Source organism: Amyelois transitella, chromosome 28, assembly GCF_032362555.1.
Source record: "Amyelois transitella isolate CPQ chromosome 28, ilAmyTran1.1, whole genome shotgun sequence".
NCBI classification, from domain to species: domain Eukaryota; kingdom Metazoa; phylum Arthropoda; class Insecta; order Lepidoptera; family Pyralidae; genus Amyelois; species Amyelois transitella.
In genome coordinates this window covers 2,378,158-2,392,972 of record NC_083531.1, presented here as the reverse complement: position 1 = coordinate 2,392,972, position 14,815 = coordinate 2,378,158, and the positions used below count along the sequence as shown (strand labels likewise).

Below are 14,815 nucleotides of genomic sequence, written 5' to 3'. Positions count from 1 at the left end.
TCAAAATTCATAAGGTCGCATTAAAATTAAAAAAACAAATTTAGTTATAAAACGCACGGAATAGTCTTCAAAGAACTCGTTTCATTTAAAATAGTAACAGTTACTAATAAAATAGTTCTAGGTGAAAAAATCAGAATTTTTATATGAAAAAATCAGATATTTTTTCAAATACCTGTGTTATTGTAAATGGCAGTATAAAAATATTTACTATATATAATAAAAAAAACGCTGTTAAAATAAAACAATAAAAGTTAAAGTCAAATCAAAATGCTGAAGGCAGTATTGCGTCTTTTTTGTGAGTAATTTAATTTTCTACCCGTTTCTCCCGCTCGTATGGGTATTTTTTTTATACACTAGTTTGTTTAGTTGGCAATAAATTATTATGTTGATGGGTATACTGAATATTTGTATGGAAAGAGTAGCGTTGATGGGTATCTGCCATTTGATACAGATACCTCATCGTCGCTATATATCTCGACGTGCGGGTAGTTTGAATACCTAATAATAAGTAGGTAATTGAAAAGTGTTCTATATTCCAATTTCGAGTCATATTTCTATTTTAATTATTTAGTACTTTTGATGTTTCAAAATTAATTCATATGATCACGTTTATATTCCTTACGGGGTGGACAGAGCCAACAGTCTAGAAAAGACTGAAAGGCCATTTTTATCGGAATGGCTTTATAATGGAATTATGATACAAATAATGACAGTTTGCTAGCCCATCGCCTACAAGCTTATAAGCCTTCCTTTTGTCGCCTTTTACGACATCCATAGGAAAGATATGGCCTTTTTTATTCAATTTTGGAATATTAAATTGGTTCTACGCTAAAATGTCGGATACCACACGGTATTTTAATCAAATATATTTATCATTTTCAGATGTAAACCTTTTAATAGGCGGATTCTTAACAGACAGCTTCGTCTTACTTACGGCGAACGTGGAAGACCTCAAGCAGATAGCCAAGAAATTCCTATCAGCGTCACTTACAGAACAACTCACCGATTTTCTAGCTAAAGGCAAGTCTCCCGACCAGTTGTCTGAAGAGAATGAAAGAAACGCCCAAGAGTATAGGAATTCTAGGTAAAAAATAAATAAATATATACAGATGAACGTGGCCTTTCTGCCTTTGCGAGAGCGTTGTCTCTGTCAACCCCGTAAGGGATAAAAGCATGATTATACACTAGCTGTGCCCGCGACTTCGTCCGCGTTAAATAGTTATTTTGGGCATCATTGAAGCTCTCAAGGATGAATAATTTTCCCCGTTTTTTTCACATACATACATACATACATACATATGGTCACGTCTATATCCCTTGCGGGGTAGACAGAGCCAACAGTCTTGAAAAGACTGAATGGCCACGTTCAGCTATTTGGCTTAATGATAGAATTGAGATTCAAATAGTGACAGGTTGCTAGCCCATCGCCTAAAAAGAATCCCAAGTTTTTTAAGCCTATCCCTTAGTCGCCTTTTACGTCATCCACGGGAAAGAGATGGAGTGGTCCTATTCTTTTTTGTATTGGTGCCGGTAACCACACGGCACTGCCGGGAACCACACGGCACGGTTTTTTTCACATATTCCATTATTTCTTTGCTATACTATATACTATACTATACTATAAGATAGTTGCAGCGTGATGTTATATAGCCTAAATCCTTCCTCGACAAATGGTCTATGCAACGCAAAAAAAAAATTCAATTCCAACCAGCAGTTCCGGAGATTAGCGCGTTCAAACAAACTCTTCAGCTTTATAATATTAGTATAGATATGTAATTAACCAATTTCAGAGAACTAATTGAAAATAACGAGCCATACAATGACGTACAGACACCAGCGAAGACATACAGTTACGATATCAACGCCGGGCCTCCAATTGAAAATGTAAAAGTTAACACACAACACGTTCAACAGATGAAACGTAAAGAGAATAGGTACAGAAAGCCTAAACCGGAGAACGCGGATCCTAGACAGATGCAGATAACGTATTCCAAAGATACGAATTCGTATGAAGTGCAGCCGAAGCCGAGTTTTCCAAGAAAACAAAGGAAAATCGTCAGATTACAATACGGCGATGAGGATTTGAAGAAATTAAGAGAAGTTCAAGCTCCTAATTATCGTAAATTGCAGATGACTACTTTGAAACAACGCAATGAATTTGATCAATACGATAATCATAGAAATAATTTGGTAGCAACAAGCGGATATCTGGGTTTGCCAAGAGTTGAATGAGGTGTTAAAGATTTAGCTAATAAAGGAATGTAATCCATTACTTTTTTACCATACATACATAAAATCACGCCTCTTTCCCGGAGGGGTAGGCAGAGACTACCTCCTTCCACTTGCCACGATCTCTGTATACTTCCTTCGCTTCATCCACATTCATAACTCTTCATACAAGTTCGGCGGTTTCGGGTACTTTTGACCTGACCCTTTTTTTACCATACCATTTACCATTACCAAATTGAAACACAATTTAATTACTTCAGCAGGGAAAATGCATAATTATAATCACATCTTAATCCCTTACGAGGTTGACAGAGCCAACACTCTTGGAAAAAACTGAAAGGCCACGTTCAGATGTACGACTTACTGATAGAATTAACATTCACAAGTTTGCTAGCCCATCGCCTGAAAGAAGAATCCCAAGTTTACAAGCCTATCCCTTAGTCGCCTTTTACGACATCCACGGGAAAGAGATAGAGAGGTCCTATTCTATTTTATTTTGGTGCCGGGAACCACACGGCTCAAAGAGAAATGCCTAGCTTATTAGACTTTACCAATACTTATTAGCTTCAATTAATATTACTATTTCTGTCAATATTTGAATATCAATTCTGTCATCAAGCCAAAAAGCTGACCGTCCTTTTAGTCTTTTCAAGACTGTTGGCTCTGTATACCCCGCAAGGGATATAGACGTGACTATATAGTCAATCAATAAAAAATGATTGATTGAACCATAGATTCTAAGTTAGGGGCTTATCTTTCCAATAATTATAATACTCACGATTTAAAAAGATAATGATAAGCTAACGATAGGTACCCTAATAAATTTTGCCTTTGAAATAGATACCGTAATATGATACAGTCGCCTTCTTAGAATTACAAATTTATGTAACCACAGATAAACACATCTTTACCAAATAAATAAACGTGTATTTGTAAATTATTGTATGTTCACAAGAACGAAATGGATGTCGTAAAAGGCGACTAGGGGATAGGTTTACATACTTGGGATTCCTCTTTTAAGGGATGGGCTAGCAACCTGACAATATTTGAATCCCAAATCTACCATTATGGCAAGCAGCTAAACGTGGCCTTTCAGTCTTTTGATAACTGTTGGCTCTGTCTACCCCGCTAGGGATATAGACGTGATGATATGTTCACAAGAACAGTTGTAGTTAAGAGTCGCTTTTAAAGAAAAATTTACATGCTATTTATACTTAATTACGTCTTTATCCATCACGAAGATTCTTAATTCTATCGTCGAGCCAAAAAGTGATACGTGGGTCGTTGTCAAATTTTGCGCAGGTAAACTAGTCCCTTGACAGTTTTTACTTTATATTAATTAATAATTCAACTATTACTAAAAAAAAACATATTGAGTAAATAATAAATCACATTATTAAACATCTATTAATAGAATAAAGATTTAGTTTAGATGTTTTTGTTCTTTTTTTAAGTAACATAGTGGTAATTTTAGGTAACAGAGGGGTTTTCCTTATAAATTCTATCTGTCCCAAGTAGCCACCACTCCATCTCTTTCTCATGGATGTCGTAAAAGGCGACTTAGGGATAGGCTTACAAACTTGGTATTCTTTTTTAGACGATGAGCTAGCAACCTGTCACTATTTGAATCTCAATTCTATCATTAAGCCAAATAGCTGATAGTGGCCATTCAGTCTTTTCAAGATTGTTGGCTCTGTCTACCCCGCAAGGGATATAGACGTGACGATATGTATGTATGTATGTATTTTCTTTATACCACTATTGCCAAGGTACTCACATTTAAATGCTCCTCGGGGACTCTGACCTCCCCGCACATGGTATCAGCATTGCACTCCTCTATACAATGTGATATGCCACCACGCACAAATACTTGCCTCGTCGGACATTTCCTGAAACAAATATATATTTTTTTTAATTTTCGACAACATATATGTATGTTTGACTACACTTACTAACATTTTGTTGTCACTACATATTATAAAATCCCCATATTTTATATGTCTGTATGTGCTGTGTATGTATAAATAAATATATACGATTACACATACATACTAGATACAGATGAGTTAGCCTCGAAGTAAGTTCGAGACTTGTGTTACGAGATACTAACTCAACGATACTATATTTTATAACTAGCTGACCCGGCAAACGCTGTTTTGCCAATTATTTTTATATGTTATTACGGAACCCTATTTTTTTCCAAAATAAAATATAGTCTATGTTACTCGTGGATAATGCAGCTTTCGAATGGTGAAAGAATTTTTAAAATCGGTCCAGTAGTTTTTGATCCTATTCGTTACAACCAAACAAACAAAGTTTTCCTCTTTATAATATTAGTGTAGATAAATACTTATATAGATAAACATCCAAGACCCAGGCCAATCTGAAAAAGTTCTTTTCTCATCATGCCCTGGCCGGGATTCGAACGCGGGACGTCCGGTGTCACAGACATGCTTACTACCGCTGCACCACAGAGACCAATGTCGAAAAGTTGTAAACACATTTTGTTACTGTTTAAATTTTGGAAAGACGGTTTTCTGAGGAAGGTTTATATGTCTATATATGCTACAGGTGCGACGCCGGAGCGGGTCGCTAGTTCAGAAATCTAATACTTTGTATAAAAAAATATCATGAGAAAGGTTTGCAGATCCCGTAGGAATTATAAGGTACCGAACTCCCAAAACGATTTCCAATTACGAAGACCGCGTTCTCTCTAAAAAATGTGTGTAGGTGTAAGTACATGGGAAACATAAAAAGTTTCGTGTGGTTCCCGGCACCAATAGAAAAAAGAATAGAACCACTCCCATCTTTCCCATAGATGTCGTCGTAAAACGCGACTAAAGGATAGGCTTATAAACTTGGGATTCCTCTTTTAGGCGACGGGCTTGCAACCTGTCACTTTATATGAATCTGTATTAATACATTATAGACACATAATAGGTTTTTCTCTGATCAAAGTGGAATACATTTTATAATATTATGTAAATAATGTTAATTCTATGTTAAAAAGTACTTTTTTTTAAATTTAACTGTAGATAAAACGGTGTGGTTAATACCACTCCTGGAAACACAAAATCTCTATCACCACTTTCAAAGCCTATCGAATAGTCATTATTTAATCAAGTTCTTTAAATTCAGATTAAAGTTATCGCAGTCAGATTCCTTATAAAAAAATCTTGGGATATTGCCAAATGCCACAAAATAATATCGGCCGAATTATCTAAATTACCTGTCACTTGTTGTCATGTCACCGTATGAATCTCAGTTCTATCATTAAACCAAACAGATGAGCGCGGCCTATCAGTATTTTCAAGACTGTTGGCTCTGTCTACCCTGCAAGGGATATAGACGTGATTATATGTGTGTTATCTAAATTCCTTTCTTATCAAAACGCATTATATTATATGCCAATTACATTCTCAGTTATGAACTTCAAACCCTCAAGTTTTTTATGTTGACAACTTATAAATACTTGAAACGATTGTTTTTCCTAAGATTTCCCAAAGTCAAGGAATTATGATAACATGATAGTACCTATTTTGTTTCTTTTTTAACGTGACAACGTCTTATAATTCGATTGAGCCGGCTGCACGCACGAAAAAACATGACTCATGCGGCGTTACCTCGCTCTGAGGCGTTCCATGTAAGGCTTGAAGTGCAAGCGAGAGCGCGGAACGAGTAACAAAGAGGCACAATCACATACATACAAATCTTTTAAACAAATGAAATTAAAATTTTCTTTTGAAAAATGCTACCATTCCATCAGTATTTTCTTAAGACGTTGTCACGTTCAACTATCGTCAGTAAACCGACTTTACAAACAACCGATTTTTTTTAATGACGTGCAGCAACGGTTCATGTCACATTATTGAAAGTTGTATCAACAGCTCCATTATTTCCCCACAATTTTAGACAAATATTCCACGTTGCGATGATTGTCGATAAAATGTAGCACGTATTTATCATCGTGGTGATAAGGAAATGCTTTTATCTGCGATTATCATCACGGCTTCATTCTAGGTTTATCTTTGACTTGGTGCGTTGTTTTTTTTTTGTGAATCGTATCGTAGTGCTTTGTGAAATGTATGGTGTTTAATCTGTGCGTTATTTTGACAGTTTAAATGGGGTAGATAGTTGGTAAAACCGAAAGGTACCAATCCTTGGTCTGAAGGTACTAAATAATCAAATTTTCTTAATGTATTACACACAGCGTCAATAAATTGATTTACAAATGATAATATAAAATGATGACATTACATTTGGGTGTTAGCAGATATCTGAAAAGTTATGCCGCGTTGGCTTACAAACTTGGGATTCTTTTTTAGGCGATGGGTTAACAACCTGTCACTATTTTAATCTCAATAATAATTGTACCATTAAGCCAAACAGCTGAACGTGGCCATTCAGTCATTTCAAGACTGGCTCCGTCTACCCCGCATGGGATACGTCACGTTCACGTTTTCTAATATATGTATACTTATATTTTTTACTTTGTTTTATCTCATAATCTCATTACGAAAGATTTTAAATTCAATTCAACATCTTTATTGCTAATAAATATTATACATCCGTTGAATCACAGTCACTGCTTATAAGTCTGTACAATATACATACATACATAGTCACGTCTATATCCCTTGTGGGGTAGACAGAGTCAAGAGACTTAAAAAGACTGATAGACCACGTTCAGATTTCGGCTTGATGATAGAATTGAGATTCAAATAGTGACAGGTTGCTAGCCCATCGGCTAAAAGAAGAATCCCAAGTTTAAAAGCCTATCCCTTAGTCGCCTTTTACGTCATCCATGGGAACGAGATGGAGTGGTCCTATTCTTTATTTTTTTATTGGTACCGGGAACCACACGGCGGAATACGTACTGATTGATGATGGATACATACGAGATAAAAGATTTGAGTGAATAAAGTTGAAATTAACGTTTAATAAAACTCGTATAGGTAATAGGATTTTTGTGACGTAACAAAAAGTTCGTAAATTGTGTTATAAATAATGTACCTGAATATAGTAAAATTTATATAGTGTAGTGTAAAAAGTGTTTTTTGGATTGACAAAGGGCGTGATAATACGTCTTCTACTGTTGCCAACTGGACTGAGTCTCGTTTTAAAGGATAAAGCAACAATTGGTGAGTTTTTTTTTTTGGCAATGGAAGCGGAATAAATATGATAATTAACGACATCACATTAGAAACCTCAAATATAACAGTAATTCTCCACTATTTAATGGATGTTATTATATATAAACCTTCCTCTTGAATCACTCTATCTATTGAAAAAAAACGCATCAAAATCCGGTGCGTAGTTTTAAAGATTTAAGCATCCAAAGAGACATAGTAACAGAGAAAGCGACTTTGTTTTATAATGTAGGTAGTGATACCGCCTTAACTCCCTTAAGGTTTCTTACTCGTACCATAACATAAGCTTAGGATAAATTTATTATGTTAATTTTATGTGCATTAAAGGATATTCCATATATCTATCTAATACAGGTTTTTCGCAAATTCTACGGGAACGATAGTTTTTACCGGGATGAAAGGTGAATGTCCTTCTCCAGACTCTTAATTATATATATATTATATATATACGAAATAATGATTATAACTGATATTATAATTAATATAACAAAAGGTGAATGTTCTTCAACTTGTTCGTTTCTGTAAGTCCCTTCTTAGTTTCTTGCCCGTATACTTGTTTTTTGTCCTGTGTATTCGAAATGAAGACTGTCAAGGTTATAATAAGTATTTTGTTATATAAGAATTCTTTGCCAAATACTTTAAGAGGTGCACTACTACCGTTGTATTATTGGCGTAAATAAATAAATATACGAAAAATTGCAAGAATATTGGCTCAGTAGATAATGACAAACTTACTTTTGCATAATTAAAATGAACTCAAATTAAAACCAAAGCTAAAACTACTTATAAAAAAGAAACAAAAAAAGACTACTTACAAACTAAAATTTAATTTACAAATGTACAGTCCGTGCATCAAAATATGGGAGTGTGCCCAGGAGGCTGGCAGCATTGCTAATTTGAATGGCGACGCTGATTCTCTGAGCCAGATAATTTCCACCCCGGTCACAAGATACCTCAATCAGCTTTTTCGACAATGGTCGGAAAAGCTGATGGGCAGATGGGCCCCACGGTCCCAGAGTTTCTACCCCAAAAGGTTCAAATATATAGGTATTACCGATATCTACATATTGCATGCTTTTTATCCATTCGCATCAATTACCAGAAGTATTTTTATTGTCAAATGACAATCGATTGCGCAAATCCGCGATAATGTACGTTTTTTGAATGTGACGTAAAACGGAGTATAATGCAATAGGATCAAAGGTGACAAATGTGCGGACAATGTTACTCATATACATAGAAGAGGTTTATTATTATATTATATTAGTTTGAATAGTTGTGACGTTGACGTTGTTGAAGAAAATGCTGCAGTGCAGTTTGTTACCGCTTCTTCTGCACTGACGCCTCGGAAGCGGCAGAAAACTTAGGTTTAAGTAATTTATTTGACGTCAACCAATGTTGTGAAACCAATAGATTAGACTATTATAAAGCGATATGAAGTATCCTACAATAATGAATAAAAATTTTTGAATTTTGTATTTCTGAATCTTAATTCCATCATTAAGTCATACAGCTGAACATGGGCTTTCAGTCTTTTAAAGACCGGACTCTGTATATCTAGACGCGATTATATGTACTTACATGCATAAATTTAATCACGTCTATATCACTTGCGGGGTAGACAGAGCCAACAGCGATTATATATTATGTGTCTAATAATATTGGAAGGCCTAGAAGAACGTACCTTGATCAAATTAAGGAAGGCTTGGCAAAAGGTCAGGTCAAGAGTACCCGAAACCGCCGAGCTTGCATGAAGAGAGTTATGAAAGTGGATGAAGCGAAAGTAGTAGGTATGCAAAGATCGTGGCAAGTGGAAAGATGTAGTCTCTGCCTACCCCTCCAGGAAAAATTCGTAATTTAGACTGCTAGGTAAGTAAGGCCTCAGTCCAATAAAGATTTATAAAAATTAAAATAACATTGTAAAATTGGTCCTGATATTCTAATAATAGCCATCTTTTTAATTAAGAGCAACTTTTGTTGTTTATCATTTGTGAAAAGGGGAATTTCTCAGAAACTTGGCGTTAAATTTGTCTGAGCGAAGTTTACCTAATATAGGCACCTAGCAATAAACTGAAGACGGAATATTCACTGTAAATTCGCCTCTATTTAGTGCGTCATAAAGTTTCATGCCGGGTAATTTGATGTATCTACATACATATAGTCAGGTTTTTATAATATTTTCACAATTTTTTTTAATGTAGTCAAAGTCAGTGCATTCGTCCACGGTTTAGATTTAAGAGACGTCCGGTGAAAATGTTGCAGTGTAGTTTATTCCGCCGGTTCTTCTACAATGCGTTTTGGAAACGGTAGTAGATATAAGTACATTTAAGTGATGTGACGTCAATAAGTGATACCTTGTATCCAATTTTGAAAATAAATCTATTCTATTCTATCCCTTGCTGGGTAGACAGAGCCAACAGTCTTGAATAGACTGAGAGGCCACGTTCAGCTGTATGGCTTCATGATGGAATTGAGATTCAGTGATAGCCCATCGCCTACTTAAGAAGAATTCCAAGTTTATAATCCCTTAGTCGCAATTTACGACATCCATGGGAAAGCTATGGAGTGGTACTATTCTAAAGTGCGCGGCAATATGCGGTTGACTGTACATTTATTATATATATATAAAAGAATTTTATCTTTTTTTGAAAAAAAAAACAAGAGAGAGATTATAATAATATAACATAACTAAGCATATAATACAAATCTTCTCTTCATTATGAGTGTGTGTGTTGAGCAGTTAATATAGTAAAGAAAATCATTTTTTGTCTTTAAGAAACAATAAAAAGAAGTTTGTTTCGTTCGTATTTACAGTCAGCTGAAAAGAAAACAATGTACGCTTCATTTCCTCTGTGATTTGCCAACAACAATACTGTTTACAATGAGTCCTGTTTATTTTTGGAGAACAAATAATGATATTTTTGTTACATTTCTGTTATATTCCAGCCCAATGCCCCGAGGTGGGTCTTCGCTGTGACAGTTATGATATTCTGACTGAGATTTATAATATTATAAATGAAAGTATGATCTCCCAGACATTATCTACTGAACCAATTTTCTTGAAGATTTGTATATCTATACTAATATTATAAAGCTGAAGAGTTTGTTTGTTTGAACGCGCTAATCTCAGGAACAACTGGTTCGAATTGAAAAATTCTTTTTGTGTTGAATAGACCATTTATCGAGGAAGGCTTTAGGCTATGTAACATCACGCTGCAACTATTAGAAGCGAAGAAATAATGGAGAATGTGAGAAAAATCGGGGAAAATTATTCATCCTAGAGGGCTTCAATGATGCCCAAAATTACTTTCCACGCGGACGAAGTCGCGGGCACAGCTAGTATATAAATAAGAGTCTGGAGAATGACATAGAGAGATACATTTAATGCCGGCAAAAACTATAGTTCCCGTGGACATTGCCGAAAATCTTATATTCGTTAAATTCGTCGCTTTATGTAGATGGTGCCAAATTCAGAAGCTGCAGGTAAAAGTTAGTTTCGAATATTTTGTAATGTTAAAGGTGGCCGACCGAGTTACTACCTAATAAATTAACTTAGAGCTTCGCCCCTGGAACGGAGTTACGTAAATCAGACACAAAGATTCGTTTCATGAGCTTTTGTTAGCTTAAAATTTCATAATAGAAAGCTTCACTTTCATCTTGTTCGTCTGCATAAGCTTCAAATCAAATTATCGTGCCTTACATAAAATTTACGTTAAAACTTTATGAGAATTTTTTGGACACTATGTTTTTCCTCCACCTTGTAAGCATAGAAGTACTTATACAGGGGACTCTTTATAATTATAATTGTTTAAAGAATATGCCGGGATAAAATAACTACGTGTTGGTAAATCAATATAAAACTATAATGTATATACTAAAAACATAAAAATAACGTGAGTAATTCTAATCCATGACAATACATACATACATTCATACATATGATCACGTCTATATCCCTAGCGGGGTAGACAGAGCCACCAGTCTTGAAAAGACTGATAGGCCACGCTCAGCTGCTTGGCTTAGTGATAGAATTGAGATTCAAATAGTGACTGGTTGCTAGCCCATCGCCTAAAAGAGGAATCCTAAGTTTATAAGCCTATCCCTTAGTCGCCTTTTACGACATCCGTGGGAAAGAGAAGGAGTGGTCCTATTCTTTTTTGTAATGGTGCCGGGAACCACATGGCACATGACAATTATTGTGAAAATTAACAAAAAGAAGATCACAATTTATTTTTTTCCAATAAATACTTATTTACTTTTTTTTTTTAGCGGCCAGTGCGCTATACCTTTAATTTTAAACAATAAAATCAATGTTCTTTTAGTAACATGGCTACTAGTTCCAACGCGACGACGAGCAACCAGCCAAAATACCAGGGTTACCCGTACGCCAATCTCCCGGCATTCGGGGTGCCCACGATTGACTCCCAAGCGGCCTCCAGATACGCCAACCTGCCAAGGAGGCCGATAACTGCTGCCAGAACCGAAGCTGGAGGCAGTGGGATTCAAAATCAACAGGTGAGATTGAAGTGACATTCATGAGTGAGAATTAATTACTAGATTGCCGAGTAGTTACATCTCATCTTGGGGAATCCATCTATCCATATAATCACGTCTAACTATATCCCTTGCGGGGTAGACAGAGCCAGCAATCTTGAAAGGCTGACAGGCCACGTTCAGCCGTTTGGCCTAATGATAGAATCGAGATTCAAATATTTAACTAACTTTCTTTGAATCAAATCAATTATGGAGAATATACGATTTTATAAAAGGTTGCCGGAGCTAGTCTGTTCTTGATATGCTTAAACAAAAAATCAAAGGGTATATAAAGAAAGTACTTTGTAAAAAGGCTTAGTATAGGACTGATGATTATCTGAATGATAAAAACATCTGGCTTCAGTTTGTCAAAGGAACCTCGTAAAGAATTGTAGTTTGATTTGAACCTAAATCAAAATTTAGAACACCCTGTACATAAATCTATTTAAAATTTAAAATTGCCAATACATAAAAAAAAATATTATTTAAATTTCATATAAGTCAATTAATCAGAACAATATATTATCTCGTCTACATTTCTTTTCTAAGTATTGATATAGTTTTGAGGTTTATTGTTGAAAAAAACGCTGCAGTGCAGTATATCAATTATTAAGTGATATGAAGTGTCCCATAATAATGTATAAAATTTTTGAATTTGTATTTTCATCTTTATTTTTCCATTTCAGACCGGAGTCAGCTACAGTATTAAGAAAAAAACGACAGAGGTAAAAGGCTATTCGGAGGCTTCGTATCCCACCGCTGTCACCATTATAAAATAAAATTAGATCGATCATGAAAACTTTACCAATTTTTATCACAACAAGCAAAGTGCCGTGTGGTTCCCGGCACCATTACAAAAAAGAATAGGACCACTCCATCTCTTTTCCACGGATGTCGTAAAAGGCGACTAAGGGAAAGGCTTACAAACTTGGGATTCTTTTTTAGGCGATGGGCTAGCAACCTGTCACTATTTGAATCTCAATTCTATCATTAAGCCAAAAAGCTGAACGTGGCCTATCAGTCTTTTCAAGACTGTTAGCTCTGTCTACCCCGCAAGGGATATAGACGTGATTGTATGTATGTATTATATTGAATTAAACAGTCACTATTTTCAGGACGAGCAAAACAACCAAAGTCCGACCACACCAGCTCAAGAAAAGCATGATTTTGACGAGAACCCAGTGGTTTATGTTGACCTCCCTGATGGCACAGACAATGGTGTAGTTGATACAATAAATCAGGTTGGTGGTAATCGAGCAGTTTAGTTATTTTTTTTTTTTTGAGTTGCACTTAAATATCTTAATTATATTTTATCTTTCTTATATATAAAATTCTCGTGTCACAATGTTGTAGATATACTAATGTTTATTTATATACACATTTGTCTCAATATATGTATAATATAGTTACTCCAGTAATAGTCTACATATGTTTAGTTAAATAAATACTTTTTGTTTTCATATGAGATTGTGCATGAGATATCATGACTTATGTTAACCACAAGTGGGGGGGAGGCTGGTTTTCTGAGATACAGGCATCTGCCTAGTTCAGACACCAGTCTCTCATATTCATATTCTTACCTATTGCATTTACTACTTGATATTTGAGAGAAAATAAAAATATTTTTGATTTGATTTGAAAAAAAAAAAAAATGTTCGTTCCCGTACTCCTCCGAAACGGCTTGACCGATTCTCATGAAATTTTGTAAGCCTATTTAGTAGGTCTGAGAATCGGCCAACATCTATTTATCATCGATTCTGAGCTACCTACACTAACTAACCTTACCCAAATGTATATAATTTTAAAAAAGTAAGCACCTAGCAATTTCCTTAATGGACCATTAACAGACACATATAATCACGTCTCCATCCCTAACGGGTAGACATCACAGGAATACTGAGCCCGCAGTCTCAAAAAGTCTATGTTCAGCTGTATGACTTAAGATTCAAGTTGACAGGTTGCTAGCCCATCGCCTAAAAGACGAATCCCAAGTTTATAAACCATTTCCTGGATAAAAAAAAAAGATGATAGTTTCTATATATTTCCTTATTTTTACCGTGTGGTTCCCAGCACTAAAGAATAGGACCACTTTCGGAATTCTTGTAGGCGATGGGCTAGTAATCAAGTCACTAATTGAATCTCAATTCCATCATTGAGCCATTCAGTTGAGCGTGGCCTTTCAGTATTTTCAAGAATGTTGGTTCTGTGTACCCCGTAAGGCATAACAACATGATCATATCTATACTAATATTATAAAGCTGAAAAGTTTGTTTGTTTGTTTGAACGAGCTAATCTCAGGAACTACTGGTTCGAATTTAAAAATTCATTTTGCGTTGAATATACCATTTATCGAGCAAGGCTTTAGGCTTTATAACATCACGCTGCAACTATGAGTATAAGGAGCAAAGACATAATGAAAAAAATGAAAAATATTCACCCTTCAATGATGCCCAAAATAACTATTCCACGCGGACGAAGTCGCGGGTACAGCTAGTATATGTATAGTTTCCATAGCGTCAATGGTAACGAAGTAGAAGAGATTAAAACAAAAGATTTACATTAAAAGTAAAGTAAGGAAGTATGCAGAGATCGTGGCAAGTGGAAAGAGGTAGTCCCTGCCTACCCCTCCGGGAAAGAGGCGTGATTTTATGTATGTATATACATTCATATGATACATGTATGATTTACATTAATATTCTCCTCATATTTCCAGGAGACTGTGAAGACACCAGACGAATCCATCAGTTACAAGTCTGATGATGAACCGGTTCTGTACATAGACATGCCTGATCACGACGCCAGCGACATTTACGTGAGAAGTGACGAAAGTCCAATTCAGGTACCAAATGTAATACTAGACTTTACAAACATTTGAAACCTACAAAAAAAATCATAATAACATA

The 14,815-nt window shown here is 35.4% G+C and overlaps 3 protein-coding genes across 9 annotated transcripts in view; 2 read left to right on the top strand and 1 right to left on the bottom strand.

Annotated features, from left to right (window-relative positions):
* LOC106134387 (leishmanolysin-like peptidase) overlaps positions 1-14,815 on the bottom strand; it is a 59,971-nt gene that overhangs the window by 9,379 nt on the left and 35,777 nt on the right. For all 6 annotated transcript variants that reach the window (XM_013334418.2, XM_060952239.1, XM_013334420.2 and 3 more), the window contains exon 5: positions 4,007-4,118. In XM_013334418.2, the coding sequence (XP_013189872.2) occupies positions 4,007-4,118 (112 nt within the window). The remainder of the gene's footprint in view (positions 1-4,006; positions 4,119-14,815) is intronic.
* On the top strand, positions 794-2,232 carry LOC132903542 (uncharacterized). The gene is made up of 2 exons (XM_060952108.1): positions 794-1,084; positions 1,791-2,232. Exons 1-2 carry the CDS (start codon positions 834-836, stop codon positions 2,230-2,232), a joined length of 693 nt encoding a protein of 230 aa, XP_060808091.1. The 5' UTR covers positions 794-833.
* Positions 6,238-14,796, top strand: LOC106134388 (uncharacterized). 2 transcript variants are annotated; one of them, XM_060952241.1, is made up of 5 exons: positions 6,239-6,400; positions 7,192-7,370; positions 11,702-11,894; positions 13,028-13,153; positions 14,626-14,796. In XM_060952241.1, the coding sequence occupies exons 3-5, from the start codon at positions 11,706-11,708 to the stop codon at positions 14,785-14,787; spliced, it is 477 nt and encodes a 158-aa protein (XP_060808224.1). In that variant the 5' UTR covers positions 6,239-6,400; positions 7,192-7,370; positions 11,702-11,705; the 3' UTR covers positions 14,788-14,796. The 2 variants fall into 2 exon arrangements, with proteins under 2 accessions (XP_060808226.1, XP_060808224.1); XM_060952243.1 differs by lacking the exon at positions 7,192-7,370 and having other exon boundaries at positions 6,238-6,400.